Here is a 26303-nt window from a genome sequence, read left to right on the forward strand (position 1 = left end):
CCACTCTAAACACACTCCAAATTCTCCCCAGACTGACTTAGTGCAGACAAACAGGACCGACGGGGAGGGGAGGGAGGGAGGGAGAAGAAGATGGTCGGGTGATAGGAATGAAGACAAGGGAGGGGACGGGACAGGGGAAGGACATGATGGGAGGAAAGAGGTGGAGGGAGGGGAAGGTGGGAGAGATATATGGGGATGGCGAGGACGAGCAGAAGGGGAGGGGGGTGGCTGTGCTTATCCTTCAACCTCTAATCTCAGAGTTATCATCAGGACACAGTCTACATCTAGACGGACAAAGACCCGCCCGCCTTGGTCCAATTATGTTTCTCTTGCCGTTTTCTTTCCTCACGCAAAGAGAAAAAGAGTGCGTTTGAAAGCCCACGCTCTCCCATGAAAATGTCCACATGAAGACATAAACGCACTATACTGAAAGGGACGGCGACGCGCACACACGCCGCTGTCGGACGGAACAAGAAGAGCTCAACACTGGACTTATTCAGTCGACTGCTGTTCATCTCACAACACCTTGGCACCCTTCCTCACGCACGCAACGTTGAGACGCCGCAGACGGAGAGAGCGGCAGAGGCCGGCCCGCCAGCAATCCGTCTCCTCCATCCTTTAGGATGTCTTCTTGGCAAGAGGAAAAAGTGAAGATGACATACTTGGCCATGGTGACGGGAAAAAATTCCAAGGTCATCAAAAAAGGAAAAACCCAACATGAACGTCTCCGTGGAAATCTTAAAATCTTGGTGAAAACGTTTTCTGTCTAGAATCATTTAAATCGTGAAAGAAATCAGAGTTTCCCCACCACCTTCAGAATTAGCGGCCCACACCATTTTAAACGAATGCTCTGACCATATTGTATTGCTCCAACGAAAAATGCACTAGAGCATCTTGTGAGACGTGACACGTGGGACGGGTGACGTAAGATGGGTCAGGGGTGTTCCGCTATTATTAGCGGCTTTATAAACCTGGTAGCTGAACTCTTAATTAAGAGCCAGTGGAGGCCGGTGGAAGGTAATCTTCTGGCCATGAGTGTCGGGGACTCGTCCTTTCATCTGCGGCCCTTGTATATGTTGAGAGGGGACGAGAGAGGTGCTAAGACCGCCTGTGTTTACCGCCTGTTTATCTAAGTAGGCATGTGGGTGGCTGGAGGGCCACGGCAGGTCAAACCACACACAGCGAGAGGAGTCCGGGACCCCTGCAGGAACACTCAAAGTGAGGAGATTTTACAACTAGGCTCGGCCTGTGACTACTGTTGCTGCCGCACACACACACACACACACACACACACACACACACACACACATTAATAGTTACAGTCTGACACACACAAAACCCTGATTCAGAGTGATGAGAGTTTATTACTACTGTGTTGAGACTAAGTGCCCCAGGGGCAGGAAGACAAGCTGAGGGTTCCTGTGGACCTTAGGGCCCCCAAGGCAAACAGCTTCGAGATGGCTGGGCATGTATATACTGGGTTGTAACTTTAAATCTGCCGTATTTACATTACACGTTGGAACTGAAATACACATAATTTCCAGCTAATAACACATTAACGGCGTAGTATATATTACTACATATATATATTATTAAATATATATATCGCTGTATATATTACAGGCATGAGAAAATATTACTTCATAGCAGATGGTCATGCTACCACCTACGTGATCGCATACTGGGGATACTGGGAAAGCCGTTGAGCAGCCAGCGAATCAAAGGCGAGCACAAGACTGGTTTGTTTTCTCATGGCACATGGCCCGGGTGAAAAAAAAACAGCTAAATAAAATAAACCTTTAATTTGAGTGAAATTGGAGGCAACAAGCGCTGCCGTAGAAAGGGCTGTGAAGTGTGATTTCTTGCGGTTTGGGTTAATCCTGATTGAGGAGCCCCGGAGTTGAAATGTCAGCAATATGAGACTAAAACAAAAATAATTACACCCGGGGTTAATGAACACAACTGCCTGAGGCACGGGGGACTGCACAGGAAAGGGAGGGGGGAGGGGGAGGAGAGAGAGAACTAAAGACCAAGTTGAAAAAGTAATTTGCCCCCGTTTCTAAAGCAGAAAAAAAAGAAAATCATAGACCCATATTTGTCTTCATCCAAGCTGCGAAACAGCTAGAAGTAGAATAATAAATTGTAGGAGGGCAGGCTGGCATCCTGATACAGGGCCATCCATCTGGGGCCCTGCTCTGCCCTGGGTTTTGTTCCCCCTCAAGGTTGATGACGTGTGCGGCTGGAGGATGAAACAGGTGGCGACGCCGGACCTCCCTTCCGACCACCGCCGTGACCGTGATGCTCGTACCACGTCTTTCTAACCTGCTTTCATCTTGGCTGTTATGTCTCCACACACTATCTGGGCTGCGTAGGGAGCTGCCCATTACAATGAGCCTGGCGGTCGCTGGTGCTCGGCGGCACCTGCACTTTACACTGCTGCACTAATGCGTACGTATCCGTGTGTACGCGTGAGTGTATTTGGAAATAAGTGTGTTTTGGACGTAGGTACACGAGTGTGTATTACTCTTCTGTGCATCTGAAGAGTGTACAACCTCAAGAAAATTGACGTATTAGTGGGGAATTAGAAATTTCTAAAAGGAAAAATTCTGATAATTTATTAATTTTATCATGAAGTTACCAGGTGAACTACATTGACTCTGGCCAACATTGACCTTTGTTTTAGGTAAATTACAAGTTAGTTTCTTAAAACTAGGTTTATTTTCCTCATAAATATACTCAAGCTATTTCTGCTGTAGCTGTATTATACAGTACATGTAGTATATTGATTGAATCCCCTCTAACTATGTGTAAGTATAGGCAGAATCTTTTTGGGGGCAGCTGCAATCCGAGTAGAGTTTCAGATGTAATGCATGAGGGTGTTGAGACTGTAATATGTGAGTTTGTGTATATATGCAAACTGTGGTCCTATGACATACGTGCCGACCAAACTCCATGACTAATTTGAAACAAAATTGAAATGTATTCTTTTGGACAGTATTGGACAAAAATGGAGCTCAAGTGAAGTAATTTCATTTTCTGTAACGAGGCAAGGTTTGTGTGTGTGTGTGTGTGTGTGTGTGTGTGTGTGTGTGTGTGTGCGTGCGTGCGTGCGTGCGTGCGTGCGTGCGTGTGTGTGTGAGCGTGTGTGTGTGTGAGCGTGTGTGTGTGTGTGTGTGAGCGTGTGTGTGCGTGCGTGCGTGTGTGTGCGTGCTTCAGGACACTCCTCAGTACGCCCTCCCTCTGAAAGCTGGCTGCCCGGTGCACAGCTGCTGAACGGGGGCTGCGTCCCACAGAAACAACAACAGCCCACATCAAAGGAGGAACATCGGTGGAACACGATTATCAACCTTCATCCTGTGAGTCTACGAGTCCTCTGTCCGCCCAAGCATCACTCACTGGCATGGGGAGGGAACGCAGAAGAGAGGATGATTTGCTAAATACAGGCTGACCACAAACTGATCCCTTACTCATGTCTTCCTTTTGTTTTTCTTTAATTTTTGGACTGCTTCCCCCCCTGGTCCTGTTTAACTCTAGTCCATACTGTAAATGCTCCGATGGAGAGGGCCATCACTGCCAACCCATTCCGTTCGTTCACTGATCCATCCGTCCTCCGGGGTCCCATCACAAAACATCTCACTTTCAGATCTGTCACTAACAGAATGCAAACTGTAAGCCCCCGTACCTCCAGCAACTATTGATGAAGTGTCAACACATTGCCAGAGTTTATTCTACGTCTCACTGACAAGAATATTCATTCATCTTTAACACAAGAAATGATTTTTTTTTTTACTGTCGCGGAAGTTGCTCAAATGTGACTATGTCATTTTGGAAACAGACTATCGTCTTGGAGCATTAGGTTCCAAAGTTTCAAATTGAAAAGAATAACATTACATTAGACAATCTTTGAAACCCTGCTCAGCATGCGTTGGCAACCGAACCACCTAAGCCTCTCCGGAACCAGGGGGAAACCATAATTTAGGATTGTTAGGATTGTCTTACTTTCACTGTGAGTGAATGGGCTGATACGATCTTGGAGGTGATATGCTTTGGGGAGTCCAGGCCCTGGGCTGGGTGCAGCCAGTCATCTTTTTCCGCTGCAGCGGAGCGGGCTAATAGCGACGAGACAACGGGCTGAAATGAGCCGATCTCTGGTTGCGAGCCCACGGGACGATCAACAAGGGTCCTCTGCGCATTACCTAACTTGAAAGGATTGTGTCTCGGCCCGTGTTTTGGTTGCTGTGAGGTCAGGACCCCGAAACAATGTTGAACCCGAGGGGGAGATAGTGTTGCAAAAATACTGAGCCCTGCCGCAGCAAAAGCATCCAAGACATGGACCTGACCCCGCATGATGTCATGCACCTGGCTGGAGATTCACGACAAGGAGAGTGCGGAACATACACACTGGCGAATAAGTTGTGTATGCATTACAAAATACATACAATGACACGTGTTTGCACACAGCCCTTCTCACTGCAGATACAATCCACATGTGCAATGTTCAGGGATATGCAGTATGCAAACACACAAACACACATCAACACAGCACACACCTGATTCACAGTTGAGTATTGCACTTCAGTGTTCCACAAAACCACGTTCCGTATTTAAGAAGCTTCTGCCTCTTCCTGACTTCCACTGAGGTTAATCTCTCGGTGTCTCGCTAGATTCCATTTTGTAATTCAGACATGCTTCAACTTAAAGAAACGATCTTTAACAGTAGTCACGGTAAATTCCTACAGCTGCGACTGGCCAGACAGAAACACGCTCGGCAGACAGTGACCCCTCTGCCACTTCATGAATCTCGTGCAGGAACAATATATAGCCTCACACACACACACACACACACACACACACACACACACACACACACACACACACACACACACACACACACACACACACACACACACACACACACACACACACACACACACACACACACACACACACACACACACACACACACACACAGTGGATAATGGGCCTGACGTCAGGCGGCCCTATAAACCCAGCTCAGGTGTGGGTTTATTTTTCTTGGACCTATCAGACAAGTCATGAAATAAGAATCTCACTGACAGACCCTTCGCAGCTAAACAATAAATTGCTACTCGCACTTTTAACAAAAAAGTTAAGTAGAATTACTGTTCAAATAAACCCTGGCATCTCCTCCGGCACGCGGGCTATCGTGTCATCCGACACATTGCCCACGTCCATCGGTGTAACAGCCACTCGCAGACTGGACGTGAACCGCCAGCGGTGGAGCGAGAGTGCGTCAGGGCGGCGGTGTCGTCCGTCCACCCCCCTGCAGCGGCCAGAGGAGCATCTGGACACGGGCACGAGAGGAGCTCACTCATTGTGAACAAAGTATGAACTGAGACACATTTAAATGTCTTAACTCACTCGCTGAGTCATAACCAATGGACATCATGAGCGTAGGAGTCTGCATTACAAAACTGATGACTCCATGTGCCTCTGTAAAATTAACTAAACGTTTTCGAAAATGCTTCATTACAGTATATTCCAGCTGCATACACCCATTTATAATTCAAGGTCTGGCTCTCGCACGGTCTTGGGTGGACATATGGCTCCCGCCGTCCTTGTCTTTCTGACACTGGTCCGCACTTTATCTTCTTTTTTTATAGCTTTTAAGTGTAACTAGTGTTACATCTGCATCAGGCCACTGTTGCTTCCTCCTGAGAGGAGCCAGACGAGGTCGTCTGGGCAGATCTTAAAGACACGTCGGAGTAATGACATGTCCCAAAGGAAGACGCTTGCCCTGACGTGAGCATGACATTTACTCAAACTAAAATAACATTAGAACAATAAACATTATCTCATTACACAAAAGATGAATTGTAATATCTCATTTCTTAGGGTATAACTGTCGAATATGAATCAAGGTAGAGCGCAAAGACAACAAGGTCGGGAGGAAGAGCCACAGACGTTACCTGACATTAGAAAGCCTCATTGCTTCACTAAGGTCAAGACTTAGAAAACACTTTGGGAGTTCAGAACATAAGAACCAGACTTTCCAGTCAAGTCTTTATAAAATACTGCTGCGATTTCACTTTGAACTCTGTGCCGTGATCTCAGGTTGTGATAATCTCACAGTGGTCATAGGTTTAGTCAAAAGAAAGAGAGAGAGAGAAAAAACAAAGCTTTATGGATAAAATCCTTCCGAAGACACTCTATCATATAAATCAGCCACGGGCCAACGTCTGATGAAAGAGACACGCTGTGAAATATTAATGTGGCTATAGAGAGAAATTTATTGTTTCCTACAGGCAATGCCAACTAAATTAAATAGCGTTCCACAAAAATGAGCCATTGTTGGAAAGGAACAAATTTATAGGACAGAAGTCACAGTTAGAAAAATAATAATTTTTCCGCAGTCTTATATGTTGGAGTCGCATCGGGGGGAACGGGAGATTTACACCTGAACTCCAGAGAGAACTGTTCACAACACCTCGCCTATTCCACACAAGGTTTCTCCTCTTCCCCCGACCCCCCAAAAAAACATCACAAATGTGTTTGTCTGCTGAACGAGACAAGGACGTCGTTATTATCCACAAGTTCTATGCTTTAATTTCTGAGATTATTTTATGTACATTTCAGTACAACTGGAAACGTCCCTCTCTTTCTCCATCATTCTCTCGTTCTTGCCATCTGTCAGAAACACGGAGGCGATCTGTGCCCCCCTCACCACCACCACCACCAGGGCCGAGGTTTATTTGACTAGAAAATGACCCTCCCCGTGTTTAACATATCTCCAATATTGTCATCACCAAATATTTATTTGTAGAGGAGAGGACCTCTGAAGGGCCACATTCCTTCTGCTTTCCAGCGTTTACGCAACTTTAGGCACGCACACGCGCACGCACACACACGCACACACACACACGCGCACACACACACACGCACGCACACACACACACACACGCACGCACGCACGCACGCACACACACACACACACACGCGCACACACACATGCACACACGCACACACACACACACGCACGCACGCACGCACACACGCACACACGCACAGCGTCAAGGCGAGATGTGCGTATTTCACACAACCATCTTATATATTTATAAAGTGCCTGTTTGTACTTGCCTGGTTAAAAAAGTCTGCTCCATTTAGGTGACTGGACATTTGCATGACCGTGGCTATTTTCCTTTTAAAAAAAGGATTCCTACAGCTTCTGACTCTCTCTGTCCTCGACTACCACTGAGCTCACTCCAGACTTTCACAACACTTCTGTTATATTTCTTAGAGCACCGATCTGAACGTTCCATACGATAAAGTGGCTCCTTTCCAGTGAGAAATGAAGCACGGCCACGTTGTGTCAGAGAATGATCACCACTAGTTGATTATCAGTTCATTTCTATTTTAAATAACAGTTTGGTTCTGCTTGGCTACCGTGTATCAGCTCATGCTCTCATTATGAAAACATGACTTTTTCTTTCTTTCTATCTTTCTTTTTGTCAATCACATAATGAGCAGAGATTTGAACTGAGGCTGTGTCCTAATCAGTCACAACAATGTGTCTGATAAGTGGTGCTGCCCCAAGACCAGGGGATCGCGTAATGAGTAAAACTACACCCTTGAATTCATGTTAAATGACTTGCAAACTCATCAAACTCATGAACTCTTGACCACCTTTCAAGGTCATAAAATCTGCACGTGTCATCCAAAGTTAGCAATAATAATGTAATGAAATAAAGCACCAGAGATTAATTGGAATATTGGCGTCACTTTGTTTCATCGTGCTAAATAATCAGTCCCACGTGATAAAGTCATTGAGTCTATTATGGTGTTTCCATCAACTTGACAGTGGGGGGTGGGAGGTGGTGGGACCCACCACAAGGGGGCAGTGATGTAGCAAGGACCTGGGAAAGGTCAGAGAGGCGTTCTCATTAAAAACCTACAGAGGAGGACTGAGAATGGAGTGGGGGATACAGGGGTGGGGGCTGAAGTATGGGGACGTTTAGGTGGAAGAGAAGGAGGGAGGGAGAAAAAAGATACGGCAAGACCAAAGTCAAAGTGTCAGAGAAGGGAAAAGAGGCAAAAACGTAGGGGGAGGGGGGGTAGAAAGAAGAAGGTGTGAATAGAATTTATGATGGTTATGGCATACACACAACTGCAGAGAGAGCAGGAAATAACACCAGAGATTAAAGCACCTCAGTGTCAAACAAAACCAACCTGATTAAATAAGAGGTCCATTCAGAGAGACCACCCAACCCACCCGCGACTGTAAGCTTCAAATTTAAAATGGCCTGACTAATGCAGAGCAGCGCTCTGAACTTTGCACAATTTAAATATAGCACAACACCCAAGCAAACCAGGCGCAGAAGTGTACACAAAAGAAAACAAGAACTCCCAGAGAGAGAGAGAGAGACGAGAGAGAGAGAGAGAGAGAGAGAGAGAGAGAGAGGGAGAGAGAGAGAGAGAGAGAGAGAGAGAGAGAGAGAGAGAGAGAGAGAGAGAGAGAGAGAGAGAGAGACGAGAGAGAGAGAGAAAGAGAGAGCGGGAGAGAGAGAGAGAGAGAGAGAGAGACGAGAGAGAGAGAGAGAGAGGGAGAGAGAGCGGGAGAGAGAGAGAGAGAGAGAGAGAGAGAGAGAGAGCGAGAGAGAGAGAGAGAGAGACGAGAGAGAGAGAGAGAGAGAGAGCGAGAGAGCGAGAGAGAGATCGAGAGAGAGAGAGAGAGAGAGCGAGAGAGAGAACGCTGTCCCAGTAAAACCACAGGTCCCAGAGGGAGGCGCCCTGGTGTCTCTGTAAAGTGACCAGTTCCTTAAACAAGCCTGGAGATGACGGTGATACCGCCGGCTGCTGGGTCATGAACTGGATAAGGAGAAGTCTGTGCTGTTGCTCTACACACCGCACGTTTGTACGACCTCCTGGATCGTCACACTTCCCGCCGACCACAGCGGTCACATCTGTTGCCTATCACACACATTGTGTAGGGTCGGTTTCCGGTATTTTCCCTTTTTACTTCTTAAATCCATGCACTTGCCGGCACCGCTGTAAACCCCAACCAGCTGGCCACGACATAAAAGGCCGACCAATGGCTGCGCTGATTAAGACCGTTTCTGGGAGACACCAATGGAAAAATGTTGCTAACGGGAAAACCTGAAATCTCATTTCACATTTCACAACAACGATATCCCCGTTACACTATGTTGACTGCACCGCATGTTTTCGTTCTAACATTCTGCACCGGTTCATGCTATGTCACACACACACACACACACACACACACACACACACACACACACACACACACACACACACACACACACACACACACACACACACACACACACACACACACACACACACACACACACACACACACACACACACACACACACACACACACACACACAGAGTCCAGGTTCCAGTTTCTAAAATATGTGTGTGTGTGACACTTTGCCAGCCCAGATGTCTAAGCTGCTGAACTCTCCGATGCTTAACATTTATCTATGCCTCATAGTCTTTTTCACACTGCCCTCCTGACTTAATGGCAGCATGCAAAGGGCAAACCACAGAGATGAAAAGCCCAGTGACCAGTACAACATGTGGCAAAGCACACCACACCCACTCATGTAAAAAAAAAAAAAAATCTAGTAATATTACTGCAGCACTTGCTACCAGACCACAACCGAGTCAAACCAAACCTCTGCACGCACTCACCGCACCCACTGCTGTGTCATCCTGACAAAAGGACGGACAATAAACAAATCAGACGAGAACAATCACGCGGGCTGGAATCTCAGGGCAAGCCTGACTCAGAGAGGCCAAAAGGATTCCTCTGAAGTCTTTAAAAGAAAAAAAATACATGACAGCAAACAGCCATAACATCAGAACAGCGAGTAGACTTGTACGTGACGAACAAAATATTCCTAATGACTCATAATGAAGCATAATCCAAAGTTATACTTTTTCTGCACACCTGCATCCTCTATAGCGTAAGTGGTTTTGGCTCCGCCTCGGGTTCGGACGTGCTCACCACCAGGCCAAAACCCCCGAGTCGTAGCGTCGGGGAGGGATGTTTACAAACTGAACATTTTTTTTGTTTTTTCAATTTACAGAGACGTTTCGGCTTTTCGGCGCACACACAGAAGCGACAGCTAGCTTTTACAAAAAAGCTCATTGGATTAAAATCGCTTACTGTTCTAGTCACGTTGTGTTTTATACCAAGTAGACGAGGGGAGAACATGCACACCCCACACAGAGAGGTTCTGGTTGGTTGGTTGGTGGGTTGGTTCGACTCCAAGAACCTTCTATATGTGAGGCGACCACCGTGCCGCCCGTACCTTGGCGGAATTCTAAAAATATCTTACAATATTCCAATGAGCACTAGAGGTGAGCCGGGGTGAAGCTGCGATCCATTATTCCGAGTGTCGTCCAGCCAATGGAGTGAGACCATCTAATCAGTGTCTGTCTGACAACCGTCTCCAGCACCCCGCTGCTTTCCCTCCCCGGGTGTACTGGTGACCCCGTGTTCACACCGCGGGAGGAGGGTTAGGGGTTCAACAATCTCTCTGAAATGCCCCCTCGACATCCCTGATACCACAGTAGCTCCCCGACAGACTGCCCCGCGCCCACAAGTTCACCCTACCACCTACTGTGGGGGGCCCCAGCTCAGGGGGTCTGTTGGACGTCAGACTGCGGCCACTTCCTCCTCACAAGCTCTTCTCATTCGAAGGATGACAGGATTGCACTAGGTTACATTGAAATGAAACAGGCATTATGATAATAGTTCAATACATGTGTTGACCATCTAGACATAATTTATGGTTCTATATTTACAGACAAGCCCATGTGCCAAATTGCCCCCTTCTCCTTGTAAAAGGGAGCATCTCTGGCTTTCGGGCCCCTGTGACAACAGAGGAAGCTTCTGTGAAGGATTCTGATAGCAGAGACGGATTGATGGGCTGATAAGGGAGGTGTGAACGGCAGTGTGAGCTCGTCACTGCAGGGGGCTACAATGACAGACCATTGGAGGTTGGAGGGCAAACTGGACCGGCACAGAACTGGGCAACGTCAGAGCTACCACAAAAAACGACTTTGGTTCGGCCTGGGCAAATTCTACATTTTAGTTAATACATCGATGGACACTAAACATGAATGTTTCTTCAAATGTTAATGTACTGTTACTTTTTTAATTCGTAGAACCCAGACAACAGAACAAAATTAAACAGTTGCGGCAAATGCAACTGCAAGTCAGTACTAAGAACCCCCTCTCTGGCACAGCTTGCAAATACTTTTTCGTCGGTCTTGATTTATTAATTTTAACTGACGTTCTTTTTGCAGATGAAGCTGTGAGATATTCTTAGGAGGCAGCATGTTCAGGATCTGCCCACAGGTTTTCAGTTATGTTCCAGTCAGGGGACGGTGACGGCTGCTCCCAAAGCTTCGGACTGTGTTTCTTGAATTAATGATGGATTTTTAAGGTACTGTATGCTTTGGATCCTTGTACCGTTTTCGATGCCTGCTTCTTTTCAGTTTCACTTCCTTGACTGAGTGCCTTACGTTTGTATCCAGAAATTGCTGATATTAGTGGAATCCATTCCTCCCTGCTGTGTCACTGGCTGCTACACTACCTCAACTCGGAATATTTCCACCCCGACGCTCAATGGTTGGCGAGGTGCTCTTTTCATCAAACGCTGCTCCAAACACACCTTAGAGCCCAGTAGCCCAAAATCAACCTCATCTGTCCACAGCACTCGTTTCCAAAGAATAACTCGGGTTTGTCCAATTCTTTTGCCTTGTATACTTCAGAAGTTGACTTGTTTGATGCGGACGCAGATAAGGTTTCCTTCTGATGTCTCCTCCACGTCGACCCTGTTTGTGCAAGCAGCTGTGCACAGTAAACAGTGCTCGGCCTAAACCTTCCTGCCGACCTTTGTAGTGATATGAGGATTTTTTTTGTTTTTCTGCCTTTTTGCCAAGAAATCCTGCAGTTTTTCCTGAAGGTTTTCTTGGTGTTCCAGATCTTATCTTGACGCCCACAGTTCCTCTTAACTGCCTTCTTTTTTTTTTTTTAAATGAGATTTCAGGCTGACAGGCGCTGTGATATCTTTTAAAGCCTCCTGTGCTTTGTAGGCATCAATTGGTTTCATCTTCTGATCCTCAGCCAGTTGCTCTGAGGGGTCCGTGGTTGTCGATTGCTACTTCAAGGTTTGAAGACTCCGACTCACATTTATTGAGCTATGGAGTCGTCATCGGCTGTGAATTCGTAAAGACAATTCTTGACGATTCTAGGTTATAAGTTTAAACAAGTCGAGTTAAAAAGATAATGTAAGTTGTGATTGTAGGAAGGTGAAACAAAAAGTAGCACTGGTTTCAAATTGGTTCATTATTAAAGTTAGTTGTTTTTTTCTTCTCCTGATTGTCTTGTTCTTTTATGTACCTATATGTATGTATGTATATACATATCTTATGTTATGGTATTTTATCCCCGACAAATCTTAAAATGAGAATGGTTTCTATATTAGTTTTGTATATTTACCAACTATCTATATGTCTCATTTGTATACTTCTCATATTTATATTATGTGCATATTGACTCCACTCTCCATAAAAAAATGATTAAACACATTAAAGTTGGTTTGCGTCAGGGGTTATGTTTCACTTCAAAAAGCCCCTCCAAAAAAAGACATTTTTAACATAAAACTCACTCATGATTATTGCTTAAGAACTTGATGCAGACCTGCAACTCCACAGTTCTGAGTCATAAATCCGCCATGTGACTTGGTGATAAGGTCCCTTTACTGAGTCGCCCCCCCCCCCCCCCCCCCCGTCTGCGTCTTATCACACTGTTGCACCCCCCTCTCCTCTCCACCATCCCACTTTACCTCCCCTTACATGTTGTGGACAAGCATGACAGCATGACCTTTGACACCTTAATCAATGGGCATTAAAGAGCCTCTTAAACGAAACTGATGAAATGGTCAGATTGGACTGACAGGGCGACTGACTGACTGGCCCAGAGGCTAAGAGGGATCCAGGAGCAGTGGCGCTGAAATGCCGTCAGCGACACATTGAAGGTGGCAGAAGTGGTGGGAGAGTGTTGGCTATCACAGGGCTTACAGATTAGCCGGGCTTATTAGTTCATTATAGGTACCCTCCACCTTCTTAGGATCACACCGCTCGGCCTCCTTGCCTGTTTCAGCCCTTTTCTCATCCAGGCGGGGTTTGCCTGTCTGTCAGACACAGATGGAGGTGAAAGGGTGAGAGTGATTCAGTGATCCTGCAACGTCGGGGAACCTAACAAGAGCCAGCGAGCTCAGCAACAAAAATAAACCCCAGACAAACCGGGAAAAACACACTCGTCACAAAATATAATATGCAGACACACATTTGACAAAGCACAACGGTTTCTGTGCAGACTGCACCACAACAGAAAGCAGCATTAGCACATGTCTGGATGGATGAAAGACATTTCTGTTGGATGCTAATGATTTACAACAAGCAACAAAGTGATGGCATATGAAGAATATGCATAAAAGTGCACGAGGAGGCCAGTGGTGCAGTGAAGTCACAGAACACAGTGATTAATCAGAGAGAAAATGTGATTGAGATCAACGCGTTAATATCGCAAGAATAAAGGAGCAAAAGCCAATAACTTATACGGAGAGAGAATAATATTTCTAACACATGCCCCGGTGTTAAAAGTGACCAGGATGGGGGTCAACCAACGGTTAGTCCACCAAATGGATTCCCATCAAATCCACTAGGGGCAGTGTTTCCCTTAAAATGTTCAGACAGCACAGTTGGCAAAAAAAAGTTTGTTGGTGGAAAACGTTAAAACTTTATAAAGACATAAAAGAAAACATGACCAGAAACAAGCTTTGAACTAGGGCTGCAACTAACGATTCATTATTTTCTATTAACTATTAAGTTGTTTGGTCCAGAAAATGTCATAAAATGGTGAAACATTTTGATCTTGTTTCCCCAAACCTCAAGATGATGTTTTGTTTTGACCACACACCAAAGATATTCAGTTTACTGTCATACAGGAGCAAAGAAACCAGAAAATATTCACATTTAAGCAGCCAAAATCATAAAATTTTGACCTTTTTTCCATATAAACTACTTGAACCTATAAATCTATTATCAAAATAGTTGTTGATTACTTTAGTTATCTATTACTAATAGATTAATCAATTAACTGTTGAAGTTCTACTTCAAACAGTTTCATTTTTTTCTCAATAACTGCTTGAGAAAAAAAATCTGAATCTACTATAAAACCATGTATTTTTGGCCATGACCCGCTCTTCAAGGTATTGGAGAAGCTGTTTTGTTGGAATAAGGACAAGAGCTCCAACTCTCTCTGCACGTTAGTAACACTAAATTATGATTGCTTTTATTATAAATACTGATGTAGAACATTCATCTATTGTTCCCTCTTTATATATCTTTATATCCATATCTCATAGGTGTTATTTATTGAGCAAGCGCGGAGTCATATCCAATTTTCTGTGTGAGGTAACAGGCCCCCGTGTATTTCTGGACAACTGCATGTCCCACACATGTAGACGAGTCATCCATCTCCCCGTGTGGAGAAGCAGCCTGGATTTAGTGTCTGCACCTGGCCAGAGGTCTTCTGCCTCTGCAGGAACCAGGCCTCACAGTGACACTTTAAAACAGAGCAGACTCATTCAGCAGTCAATCAGCGGGCTGTGCTTCCTCCCCGAGTGCTTCTTAACACACACACACACACACACACACACTGCTTAAACACACTCATCCATTATCATTGTAATTATTTACATTGTTGCATGTGACATCTTTTGTTTCATTAAATGGATAATGCACGAGCAACGATCATGCTTGGGTCAACGATCAGATCATTACCCGTGCTGTACTGCACTGCTGATGGACATTCCCAGTCATCGTGTGAACATTGACATTGAGGCTTCGTTCTGCAGCAAGTGTGTGGTTTTATTTATTTTTTTGAAAAATTAATGAGTGTTTTTAGTGGGGTAAAAACTTTGACCCTGTAACTGTGTACAGGAGCCCCTGGCTGCTACTGACCAACAGAAGCACAGACAGAACTCTTCACATCTGTGGCAGTTTAACGTACAGTTCAACACATGGGTACGAAATACCTGCACACTTCCCATCCTCCACACAATCAGACACCAACAGGGAGCTAAAAGTGCAACCCGCTGCTTCCATCTCGCCTTCAGATGGGGACAGGAACATCCTGATAGCAGAAAAGTCTTTTACATCAGTCTAAATATATCCACACATACAATTATTATATCCAAACCGTCACACAGACATGAAACCGTCAGAGCCAAACTGTATGAACCTGGTGTCAGGGGCCTTGACTGTCGTTCTGCACGCCAGAGAGGCCCGGAGGTCCCCGGTCCTGGAGCACGGCACCTTGGCTGTGAAGTTCAAGCTTCATAGAAGCAATAATGTCGCCTCTAGCCTCTAGGTTTCTGCGCAGTCCGACAAGAAGCTGATTAAGTTAATTCACTCTGTGGGTAAAGACGCATATTAGCCGCAGCTTTCAAAACACGGGGTCGTGTTCCTTGGTGAAATGTTTTCCTTGTTAATATTGGTAATGAGGATGTCTCCGTCTGCCTCCCTCTTCATGTCAAAACGCGTGTGCATGAGTCATGAGAAAATGACAACCTTCTGGTTTGGGGCAAAGCTCCCAGTTGGCCTGATTAATTCTTGTACAAATAAAAGAATAAAAGAAGAACCACAAAGGGAGAAGGATGCTGAGGTGTGTTCCAATTCACCCGCCTTGGTAACAGTTAATAGAGTGTAACATTCAAATTAAACCACGTTTGAAAAGTGGAGCTAGAAAACAAACGGGCTTAAAGCTGTGAAAGTTTAATTTTGTATTCACGTGCGCCTGAAGATGCTCTCTGCGTTGTGATTTTTATATGCAAGCTGGTCCATCTATGACATTGTAAATATAACAAACTGAGACATAAACACCAACACGGCCTTTTGTGTTCTTTGCCGGAGTTGTCGACGTGCAGACAGTTTCAGATTTCAGTTTTAAAATTGGGTTTTGTTTCCACGGCCAATCGTTCTTCAACCTGCATATACTTAGTCCTCAGCATCGCTCATGGTTCTTGTGTGGTCTCGGACGGACTCCAAAGACAAATGACAATACAAAACAAGAAGAATTGCTGTACTGTGAGGAGGGGGAACTACTTCCATATTTAGGGGATAAATACGTGGTGATGGAGTGAGAACTCTGAGAGGCCATTCTTCAGTCCGTCTGTCACTGGGACAAATCACGGTGGTTTTTGGATGATAGAAAGAAAAACCCTTTGAACGACAGAGGGGCCGGGATGAATGGCAAACATAATCTTGCCGAATCTACTTTATGTTTTTACTTTTCTATTTCCCTCTGAGGAACAGATGATGCTCGAGTGTGCTCTTTCTCTGGCTCCGGCCGTGTTTCTGAACACAAGCCAACCCTGAAAAAAGGTCAAAGACCTTGTAATTGGTACTATTGAGAATCTCCTGGGTGTGTGAATGAGCGTATGAAAGAATATGTCAGTTTTATGGGAGAATTCAACATTAGTGTGGGTCGTGTCACATTCCATTCTCCACCGAGCCTCACTGAACGCCCCGCCCCCCGTCTGGTTCCTACCGGCTGATTGTGTTAATTACTTTGCCTTTTTTTCCCTCTATGAGAGTTGTGAGAAATCTCCCTCACCACCACCACCACCACCACCACCACCACCGCCGTCCTGCTCGAGCCTACATCACAACCCCCACAACTACCATTAGCTTAATCATCTTAATCAGATGCATATTAACACAGTGCTCCAGTAATGATCCCCACATCAGCATCAAAAGACATTTCCAAGAACATAAGCTCTTACACTTATCACCCCTACACTGCATTTCAACTCCTCTTTCCCTTCAAAACTTTTTCTTCTTCTTCCATTTTTCATTCTCCCCACTTCTGCTTTATGTGTTACTGTACTTCATCCACAAGCTTTTAATATTTCACTTTTTTTAGCTATAGTGCTGCTGCAGTCCACTGAGGCTTTGGACATTGTGTGCACTGATTTGAGAAACAGTGCAGCATGGGAAAGTGTGTGTGTGTGTGTGTGTGTGTGTGTGTGTGTGTGTGTGTGTGTGTGTGTGTGTGTGTGTGGAGTGGCGGAGAGGAGGAGGGGAGTGGAGGTAGAGGAGTGTACTGTAAGGTTGAGCAGGAGAATTGTTGAGGGGAGGGCGAGGAGGGAGGAGATGATGCATGGCAGCTGAGCTGTGAAGAAGCTAATGGGCTCTCATCCCCTTCCCACGCCCGCAGCGTGTTTTCTGATGGGCACTCAAGCGGCGAGACACATATTGGCTTGGCTACCGGCAGAGAACTCCGGCCAGCTTGCTTCAATACTGCCTCGCTGGGGCCAATGCGGCATCTGTCTGAACTCTGGTTAGCCTGTATGTGACTTTAGGACGGGCAGAGTATGAATCAGTAACCAACCTCTAATATCGCGCGGAGGTGGCGGCTGATCTCACTCATAGCTAGAACAGCAATAATGAGACATGAAAGGAAGAGGCACGGCTCTCACACACAAACACACACACACACACACACACACACACACACACACACACACACACACACACACACACACACACACACACACACACACACACACACACACACACACACACACACACACACACACACACACACACACACACACACACAGTGACACTGATAAACTAATGAAAAAAAAAAAAATGAATAGGGAGCCGCCGCAACTCAATGTTTGTCTCCGCAGAGATAGGAAGACGTGAGAAAGGGAAATTCACCACGGGGCAAACGCCAAACCACGGCTAATCACATCAGATGTACGGTTCATCATGAAGCATCACAGGAGAAGGTATAATTAAAAAACACAACGAGTGGCATTAATAATGTGATCACAAGCTAATGAAAACATACGCAGTTGCTTCACAAACTATATAATGCTCAGCATACTATTAGACAGAACACATCGAAGTACAAATCAAATCTCCCTGAACTAATCCAACTGTAGATAACTACAGACAGTGTCCTGGCCCTTGCAGTCAGTGTGGACATTATCCCCTCTTAATTTGTGAGAATAAAAGCCCCGGCCCCCTGATTAGGTGATCCGGGGGGAAGCCAATTGTTGTGATTGTGCTGCGCGACGTTTGATCTGAGTGTGTGGAATGTGGCGACCTTTGATCCAGTGACAACATTCAATTAGATGAGGTTAACTAAAATGACCTTGTCTACCCCGGCTACTCAGCCCAGAGCTGGATAAAGTGTAAACAGCCTGTGAACGAGGGGCTCACTACTGCCCACCTCAGCAAACAGTCGGCAGGCCGCCTCCCATTGGCAGCACAGACACAAGACAGCGTGCGTTTACATGCGGCTTAAAAACCCGATTATATTCGGGTTAAGGCGATACCCCGGTTGCTCTAGCGCCATGTGAACACCTGACCCCGGCTAAAGTCGGAGTTCTCATACCCGGGGTAACAGACCTAGATGACTCCTTTAGTAACCGGGGTATTCATGCATGTCTACACCTTAACCAGTGGTAAGCTCGGGTTACACGTCCGTGCATGATGCTCTGTGGGTTGTAACTGCCCCCCCCCCCACTCCGCTGCAGTGGTTTCGGAACCCGGACACGAGCTTCCCCTGTAAACCCGAGGACTTCGCCACAGCAAGTAACGTTACGAAGGCGTAGACAATGTACGAAATGTACAATGCCGAAAAGTCGTCCATGTTCTCTTCCGCTTTCCAAGTTGATGTGATTTTGACAGAGGTCAACGGGAAGAAAAAGCCTTATTCCGAGCAGTTGCACGTTGGCAGAGCGCCACCTACTGCACCGTAGGCAGAGTTACTCCCGTCATCGTTCTCGTTCTTCCCCACTCAGGTATATGTATAAGTGGCATAACCCGGTTATTCACTGAACCGGGGGAAGATCATACCTCGGTTGCGTCTTCTTACTCTCTCCATCAACAAGTCCTCCAACTCATATGACGAAACTAGGTCGTATGTGTTTCATGCAATACGACCAAAATGACCGTTTCCTAAATTAGCGCCTCTGTCGTCCTCCTCGTGTAAAGGTCATGCTTATGGTTATGGTTATGGTAGTACAGTAATGTGGATGTAGCCTTAGTCCTGTCCCAGATGAGCAATACTAATCATCATTACCTCCATCTTATGACATACTATGGTTTTTGTTCATTAATCTATGTTTACATTATTTGTTCTAACGTTGTTTGTTAAGTGCTGACCTGAAACTGTCCATCATCTCAGTTTCATTGTCTGTCCATTATCTGCGTGCTCTCCTGTTGCCATGACCAACTTCCCCACGGAGATCATTAAAGTGCCCCTCGCTCTTTTCTCCGGTCGAAGCGCAAAGCCGCATGTTCGGGCCATTTTCGAATCTCCAACTGAAATAAACGGAATCACTCCCAGGGACGGACGTGCGACGGCGAGTGCCAAATGGCCACATGGAAGCTGTGATATCATGTAGGAGCGGAGGCTGGCCTGAACAGCAGCCTCAGCTCCAGTCACGCTCCAACCCGACCCCATCTCCAGCCTCAGCCTTCGTCCCCCTCGTAGCGAGGATCTGCCCCCTGCCCCTCAGCCTCACACTCCGGTCGGGGCTTTAAGCACTGTGAGAGTGGCCTAAGTAGCTCAATACTTCCCAGATGAACAGCTCCAGTAATGGGCCGTGATTGACCCCAATAGCCAATCCTGAGTGGGTTCCCTCGGGTCTAATCTCCACATTACCTGCTCTGCTTCACATACGCTGACTGACGAGACACGATGGGAGCGGCTGCCTTGAAGATTTAACAAATCATTGGAGGAAGTTACGGGACAAATAAACAAACGGGACAAAAGTCTAATGGTCTAGTTTCAGATTTAGTTTGAATAAAACCAAACACAGCGTGTGGATCCATGTAAATATGTACTCTGCAGAACCCAAGAGTTTCTTAACAGCTACAAATTTGCATGGCGTTACTTGCACTTTTTCTCACAAGCGTGTACAATAAATGTATTTTTAGTACCTTTTTGGTCTACTGTGGATCTATCAGCCAGAAATGTTCGGGCCAGCAGCTTAAAGACATCAAGCTGCTGCCTGTGACAAAGCCAGACTGTTGATTTAACACTTAATGGAGTGAGTGAACACATGCAAAGGAGGGGAAAAAAGAGCATGATAGATGGACGTATGAAAGTACGGCAGGCCTTTGAAAGATTGTAATGGAGGAGGCTACCAGGGGAGATCTGAAAATTCACACCCATCTACGGTGTCAGTGCAGCCCATTCAGAGGTTACATAAAAGTCAACATTAAATGAGATGCTACTGTACTTGTCTATTGTGAGACATCAAAGTGGTGCTATTCTGTTTCTAACCCGTTTTGACCCGTGGAAACATACGACTTAAAGTGATTTAATTGGGAACAAAAGGAAAGCTGAGCTTTCTCGAAATCCTACATATGACGCTACATTTCTTTCTGTTTTTGGATTTCAGTGTGGACAGCAAAGATTTTGCAAACAACTTGAATCAAAACATTAAACTAGATGGAAAACGTTAAACACAAACATAAAATTTTAAAGTTTATTCGACTAGACTCAATTCTGCACAAACACCGAAACATATTTTGATTCCATCCATCTGTCTAATATGAAAACAGTAATTGAGGAGAAAACAGCTTTAATATCTATTAGGGAACTAAATATGTTCACTATTACACTGCCCGGGGAACTCCCCCAGGATCAATTCCATGTAGCTTTTCATAATTCCCCCCAATATGTTTAAATTAAGATTAAAGATCACTTTGTTCCCCTATTCCCACAGCTCCCATGGTATGGTAAAGAGATCAAAACTGGAGGGTTTTATAGGGAACATCTTTAACATTTGCTCTGCTCTCAGTGTGCTTGATTAAATGTAACATTTTGAGATCCCAGAGCTCTGAGAAAAGCATAAATCATTGTCTCACAGCTGCTGGCGTGCCTGGGGAAAACACATGCTATCCCTTATTCTCCCTCTCTTTTCGTCTTCGCTATGATCATAAAGCCCACCCGACCCGTTGGTCCCCCCCCCCCTCCTCCTCCTCCTCCTCCTCCTCCTCCGGTGAAAGTCATGTTGGTGGAGGGTGAGAGGAACACCTGCAGGCTGCCGCTCGCACCGAAAAGTTCAGCACTAACGCGAGTTCCTCGCACACCCTCCTCTCGCCCTCTGCTCCCTCACACTGGCTCCGTCCAAGGCGCCCTCAGTCTTTCCCATCCGTCAGCAGTGACGGGCCCGGGACCAGGCCAAGGAGGAGAGTGAGCCAGCCACTGTCCAGGGATCACAATGATCAAGCTGTCTCTTGAGTAGCACTGATAATTTACACGCAGTGGAGCATGACTGAGGTGGGCCAAGGATTTCTAGTCCTACTGATCCTGAAGGCACAGCTCCGCTCTGATTAAACTCACAAATATTTTATAGATCTAATACCAGTCGGAGCTTAACACGTCGCTGCCTGTCAGCTGGGCCCATGTGGAAGACTAACCCGTGCCCTTGCGATCGAGCCTCCCGCTCTGGACGGCTTCGCCTCCTGAGCGCCGCAGCTCGGAATCCTCCTACAGCTGCATCGTGCTTTCTCCTGCGTTTCTTCTTCTCCATGTAATTTAATAATGGCATTGATTTCTCATTATTCACCGTGTCAAAACAAAGCGCAGACATGAATAATGTTTGGTTCTTATAACAGTGGAGAGTATGCGAAAGAAAAAAGGGGAGAGTAGTTGGCTATCGGGGGGGAAACTCTGCAACTGCCAAAATATCTCATCGTTGTTGGGTCCATCTGGAATGACTGCTCAATTAGGAGAAATCATGTGGGACCGCTGCGTCGTGACGCAAAGGGTTAACGGCAAGATATGAAATTGCTCTACGCCTTTGGATCTATAAAAGAGGACAGTTCAAAGCGGAGCGGCTGAGTTCTGCTGCGTGAAACCCACGCCTTTAATTGTGTTTAATTTATTAGAATGTTCCAACCTCAACTCTTGTTAAGTGAAAACACATTAGCCTCGGGTCTGCAGGAGTTCTACAAGTGTATACGGACTCCCCTCCAACCGCCGCCCCACGCCACTCGAGCCTCTCTTCGTTCTCTAAGTAAATTGGAATTTGGTTTTAATTCACTGGTAAACAATTAGACAGAAAACAGATGTCACTGGCCATGTTTGAAGGCATCTCATCCCCTTGGTGAATGAGCTTTACATGGGAAGAGTGAGACAGAGTGAAAGATGGAAAAGAGAGAAGACGGAGAGAAAGTGTCAAAGTTGGATTAAAATGTCCGACTGTGCATTTAATTATTTCAACCGTTATTTCAGCAGAGAGCAAATTAACATTCCTCAATGAGCTTCTAAAAATACTCAGACGTCAACGGCCTCAGCGCAAGAAACCTATATACACAAGTGCTCAAGGAGTTGTGTGATTGGCTGTTAGTATAGGATTTAATTGTCCATTTCACATAATGCATATTGTTTGAGAAGTGACCTTAGAGATAGCGACTTTGTGAGCTCTAAAAAAGGAAAAACTAATCCACGGAGAAATGACTTCTGGGCCGGCTCAACGGGATCCATAAGAAAAGTGCTGGTGATTTTCCACAACCTGTCACATCCTCTAAGAAATGAGAAAATACAGAAATAGCACACATTTATACGAGCAGCGAGGAAACAGCGAGGGTAAGACTTCTCTGGACTAACAATCAACAGCAGTCAATCACCATGAAAAACATATTGAGCTTTATGTAAGTGAACGCACCGTGGCATGTGAGTATATATACTGCATATTCAAACACGCGACACACTGGTAGCTCTCCCCGTAATTCTTTAAGTAAACATTTTGCCTGGAGAATTGGGGCGGACAGATCCCACAGCGCTGCTGTACTTCACGTCGCTGTCCTACAAAAACCAGAAGCGATTTAATCAAATGTAAAATAGAACATAAAAGTTGATTGTGGCTCATTATGTCTTAATGTCTTCAGTATGTCAACAGTGTAAGGAGTCGGCTTTTCTCCCCCTGCTCCAGTCTTACGCTCGGTGTATGATCACACATTAAGAATTTGAATCAATCGAGCCACATGGGACAGAAACTGAAATGCGTTTGATGTGGAGGCCAAGGGCTCTGACAATTCAGAAAATGTCATGATCACAAATGCTGAACCTCTGAGTCGGTCCTATGGGAGAAGAAAAGGGCTGAGCCCGTTTAGAATGGTGTTACTCCACTTTTCATCTCTGGCTAAATGAGGCGGTGCATCCATCATTCCATTAACGCTGCTCTAACAGGCTCCCAGTCACCCTCCGCTCGACAGCAGCGACACGGGACATGTGGACCTGACCAGAGGCTTTGATGTGAGTCTGACCACCGAACAAAACACAGACCTATAAGTAGACACCATCCACACACACACACACACACACACACACACACACACACACACACACACACACACACACACACACACACACACACACACACACACACACACACACACACACACACACACTCGTTACCATGACTTCAAAGGACGTAACATCAACTTTGTTTCCTGGGGACTAGAGCTGCAACAGTTAACCGACTACTAAATTAATCGGCAACTATTTTTGATAATCGATAAATCGGTTCAAGTAGTTTTTATGACGACAAAAAAGTACAAATACTCTGATTTCAGCTTCTACAATGTGAATATTTTCTGGTTTCTTTGCTCCTCTGTGACAGTAAACTGAATATCTTTGGTGTGAGGAGACAAAACAGAACATCATATTGAGGTTTTGGGAAACACGATCGGCATTTTTTCACAATTTAACGTCATTTTATGGACCAAACAATTAACAGATTTAATCGAGAAAGTAATCGACAGATTAATTGACCATGACAATAATAGTTAGTTGCAGCCCTAAACTATACTGTTGGGTTGTTTTCTAAAAAAAATCTTTTAGCCCCCACGAGAAAAACAGATTTAGGTACCCACAAAGACAAAGTGTAGAGAAACGTTTATTGTCAAGCCACACTGCTGTCTCTCTAGCTCTGACTGCACGGACAGGTATGTTGTAGATAAAAGAAAATATTTCTGGCAGAGTGTGTGTGTGTGTGTGTGTGTCTCAGCTGCTCTGAAAGAAACTATAACAGCCATAAAACTCAACATTGCTTTGATTCATTAAGGTATTTTGTGAGAAGGAAAAGAATGAACATTCTTGATTAGTGATATTAAATGTAATCCAATCAAAAACAAAAGATTAAACCCAGATGAAGGGCAAAGGGGGGAGTACTGATGCGGTGATGAGAAGGAGGAACATCTGCTGGAGATATACATGCAGTGCTTCTGGGAGTCAGCCCCCGCCTCCCTTCACCTTCATCTCCTTTCTCCCTCTCACCTCTTTCCACTTCTTTTTGTGTTCGGATCAGGCTGGATATTCAAAAAATGTACTGCATGGAAGTGTCTTTATGAGCCATTGTTTAGCAGAAATAATACGCTCTCTAAATCAGAGTAATAGTCTGAAGGCTGCGCACCCTAAAAATATCCATCTCTGTTTGTGAGGCTGTAAAATGGTGGACCGGCCCCTTGTCAGAAATACAACGTTGCTTTTTAAAATCTTCTCCCATGTCATTGCAACTTCCCAAAAAATTTACCCTGTGACTATTCACATTCATCAACCTGTGAGTTGCCTATGAAATGTAAGCTTTCCCCTGTCTAACATTTTCAATTTATAGCACCGTCTCAGCGCTCTGTTCACTTGCAACGGGACAATGATTGACTGGGTGACATTCAAACGGCGATGGAATTCCTGGTTAGGGATGACCTCCCAAATCCACTGTCTCTAAACTGTACTTATCCCTTTTACTTCACTGTACACCCCTGGGCTACAGCTGCGTCTTCTCCGCGCGGTCCGAAGACCAGCTGAGGCCAGTTCTATCTCCATCTCGCCGCTGACATGTTTAAAGTGCAGCGCCCTGATGTGATTCAGCGCTCAGTTCGGGGGGTTTACGTGAGTCAAGGCCATACAATGAATCTCCGCAGCCCGGTATTAAAAGTGATGTACAGTTGTGACTCCGAGGACAACGCTAAAAACAAGTTCTGGAGGTGTATTCTTTTACATAGTCACCCAAGGCTTCTCCTGTGTCTGCTGCTGGGCAGGGAGGGGGTTGTGGTGAGCACTTTGAGAGACTCGCCTCTGGTGGACTGTTAGTACTGAAAGACACTCAACTCAAAACAACTCAAGATTTAGAAACATGAACAATGATGTGCGTGTGATTTGTGCAATATTCGTCCACCACCTAACGGTAGTTTATTTAAATCATATATGTACATGTATTGGCTACTGTATGAAGTTTAATGTGGCAAATTACTCTAATACAACATGCACTCGAGTGGAGCTGGAGACTGTGAAAAGAGCCTAGAAACTGCACCGGTCTAATGTAACCTGATCTGTGCATATGTGGCAATTCACGCACACAAGCTAACAATCGCTTGATGAGTAAAGGATGTCACAAATGGTTTTAGACGTTTGTGCACACGGGAAGCTTTTCCAAAGCTAAAATGATCGGCTCTGTTGAGTTGTAGTCAAAAATCTGTATGTAAATATTAGGTATTCAAGTAGTGATATTTGGGAAATAGTTTCACATGGGTTCAAACTGTTTGGTATTTAGGAAACAAGAATTATGTGCAGATCATTGTACACTTTTTCTAAATCCTACACATTTGTGACCATTTTGAGTTTAATTTCTCTCCATATTTCGGACACTTTGGGGCGCAACTGAAGGCCATGAGTCCTACCCAGTGGGGCTGCCCATTCAGAGAACTATTTGCGGTTGCAGGTGGGGAGGAGAGACCACAGTGAATAGATGAGGTCAAGCGAAGCAACTGCTGCTGATACAGGGGATGCACCGAGTTGCAGTCATTAAATATACTGCAACTTACTAAATCAAGTACATTGGCACTTTGGGCTTTGAAATGTGAACAGCAGTTCTAGTCTTTTAGAAGTGCTACTGAATAATCCCACTGCCTCCGCTAAGCACACGCACACACCCACACACTCTCGCACTGACACCAGAAACACAATCTGCGGTCGGCGGATGCAATCACACACCGCGACCTGACATCAGAGCAGCCTTCAATAGAAATCCCCGAGTGGTTAGCCGTTGTTAGCCAGCTCAGGCTCAGCGCTGACGAAGACTAACTGCTGTTTGGAGAACTCGTGCTGCCTGTAAAGAGACACGGAGTCGCAGAGCTTGCTTCAAGGATGCTGGACGGGAAAAAACTTATTGGCTTAACCAAACAAT

The 26303-nt window shown here is 45.4% G+C and overlaps 1 protein-coding gene and 1 long non-coding RNA gene across 15 annotated transcripts in view; both read right to left on the bottom strand.

Annotated features, from left to right (window-relative positions):
* Positions 1-26303, bottom strand: part of LOC118301643 (vacuolar protein sorting-associated protein 13B-like) — a 299542-nt gene that overhangs the window by 190217 nt on the left and 83022 nt on the right. Inside the window, exon 20 of one of the 14 annotated variants that reach the window (XM_035627312.2) lies at positions 21120-22643. The exons of the other annotated variants lie outside the window; for them this stretch is intronic. Coding sequence (XP_035483205.1) covers positions 22558-22643 — 86 coding nt within the window. The 3' untranslated portion in view covers positions 21120-22557. Of the gene's footprint in view, positions 1-21119; positions 22644-26303 lie in introns of those variants that run through there. 14 annotated transcript variants of the gene reach the window in all.
* LOC124849921 lies at positions 22834-23578 on the bottom strand. The gene is made up of 2 exons (XR_007030591.1): positions 23187-23578; positions 22834-22924 (listed from the first exon to the last, which is right to left on the bottom strand). It is a non-coding gene; the product is annotated as an uncharacterized LOC124849921 (long non-coding RNA).

This window comes from Scophthalmus maximus, chromosome 1, assembly GCF_022379125.1.
Source record: "Scophthalmus maximus strain ysfricsl-2021 chromosome 1, ASM2237912v1, whole genome shotgun sequence".
In the NCBI taxonomy this organism is placed as follows: domain Eukaryota; kingdom Metazoa; phylum Chordata; class Actinopteri; order Pleuronectiformes; family Scophthalmidae; genus Scophthalmus; species Scophthalmus maximus.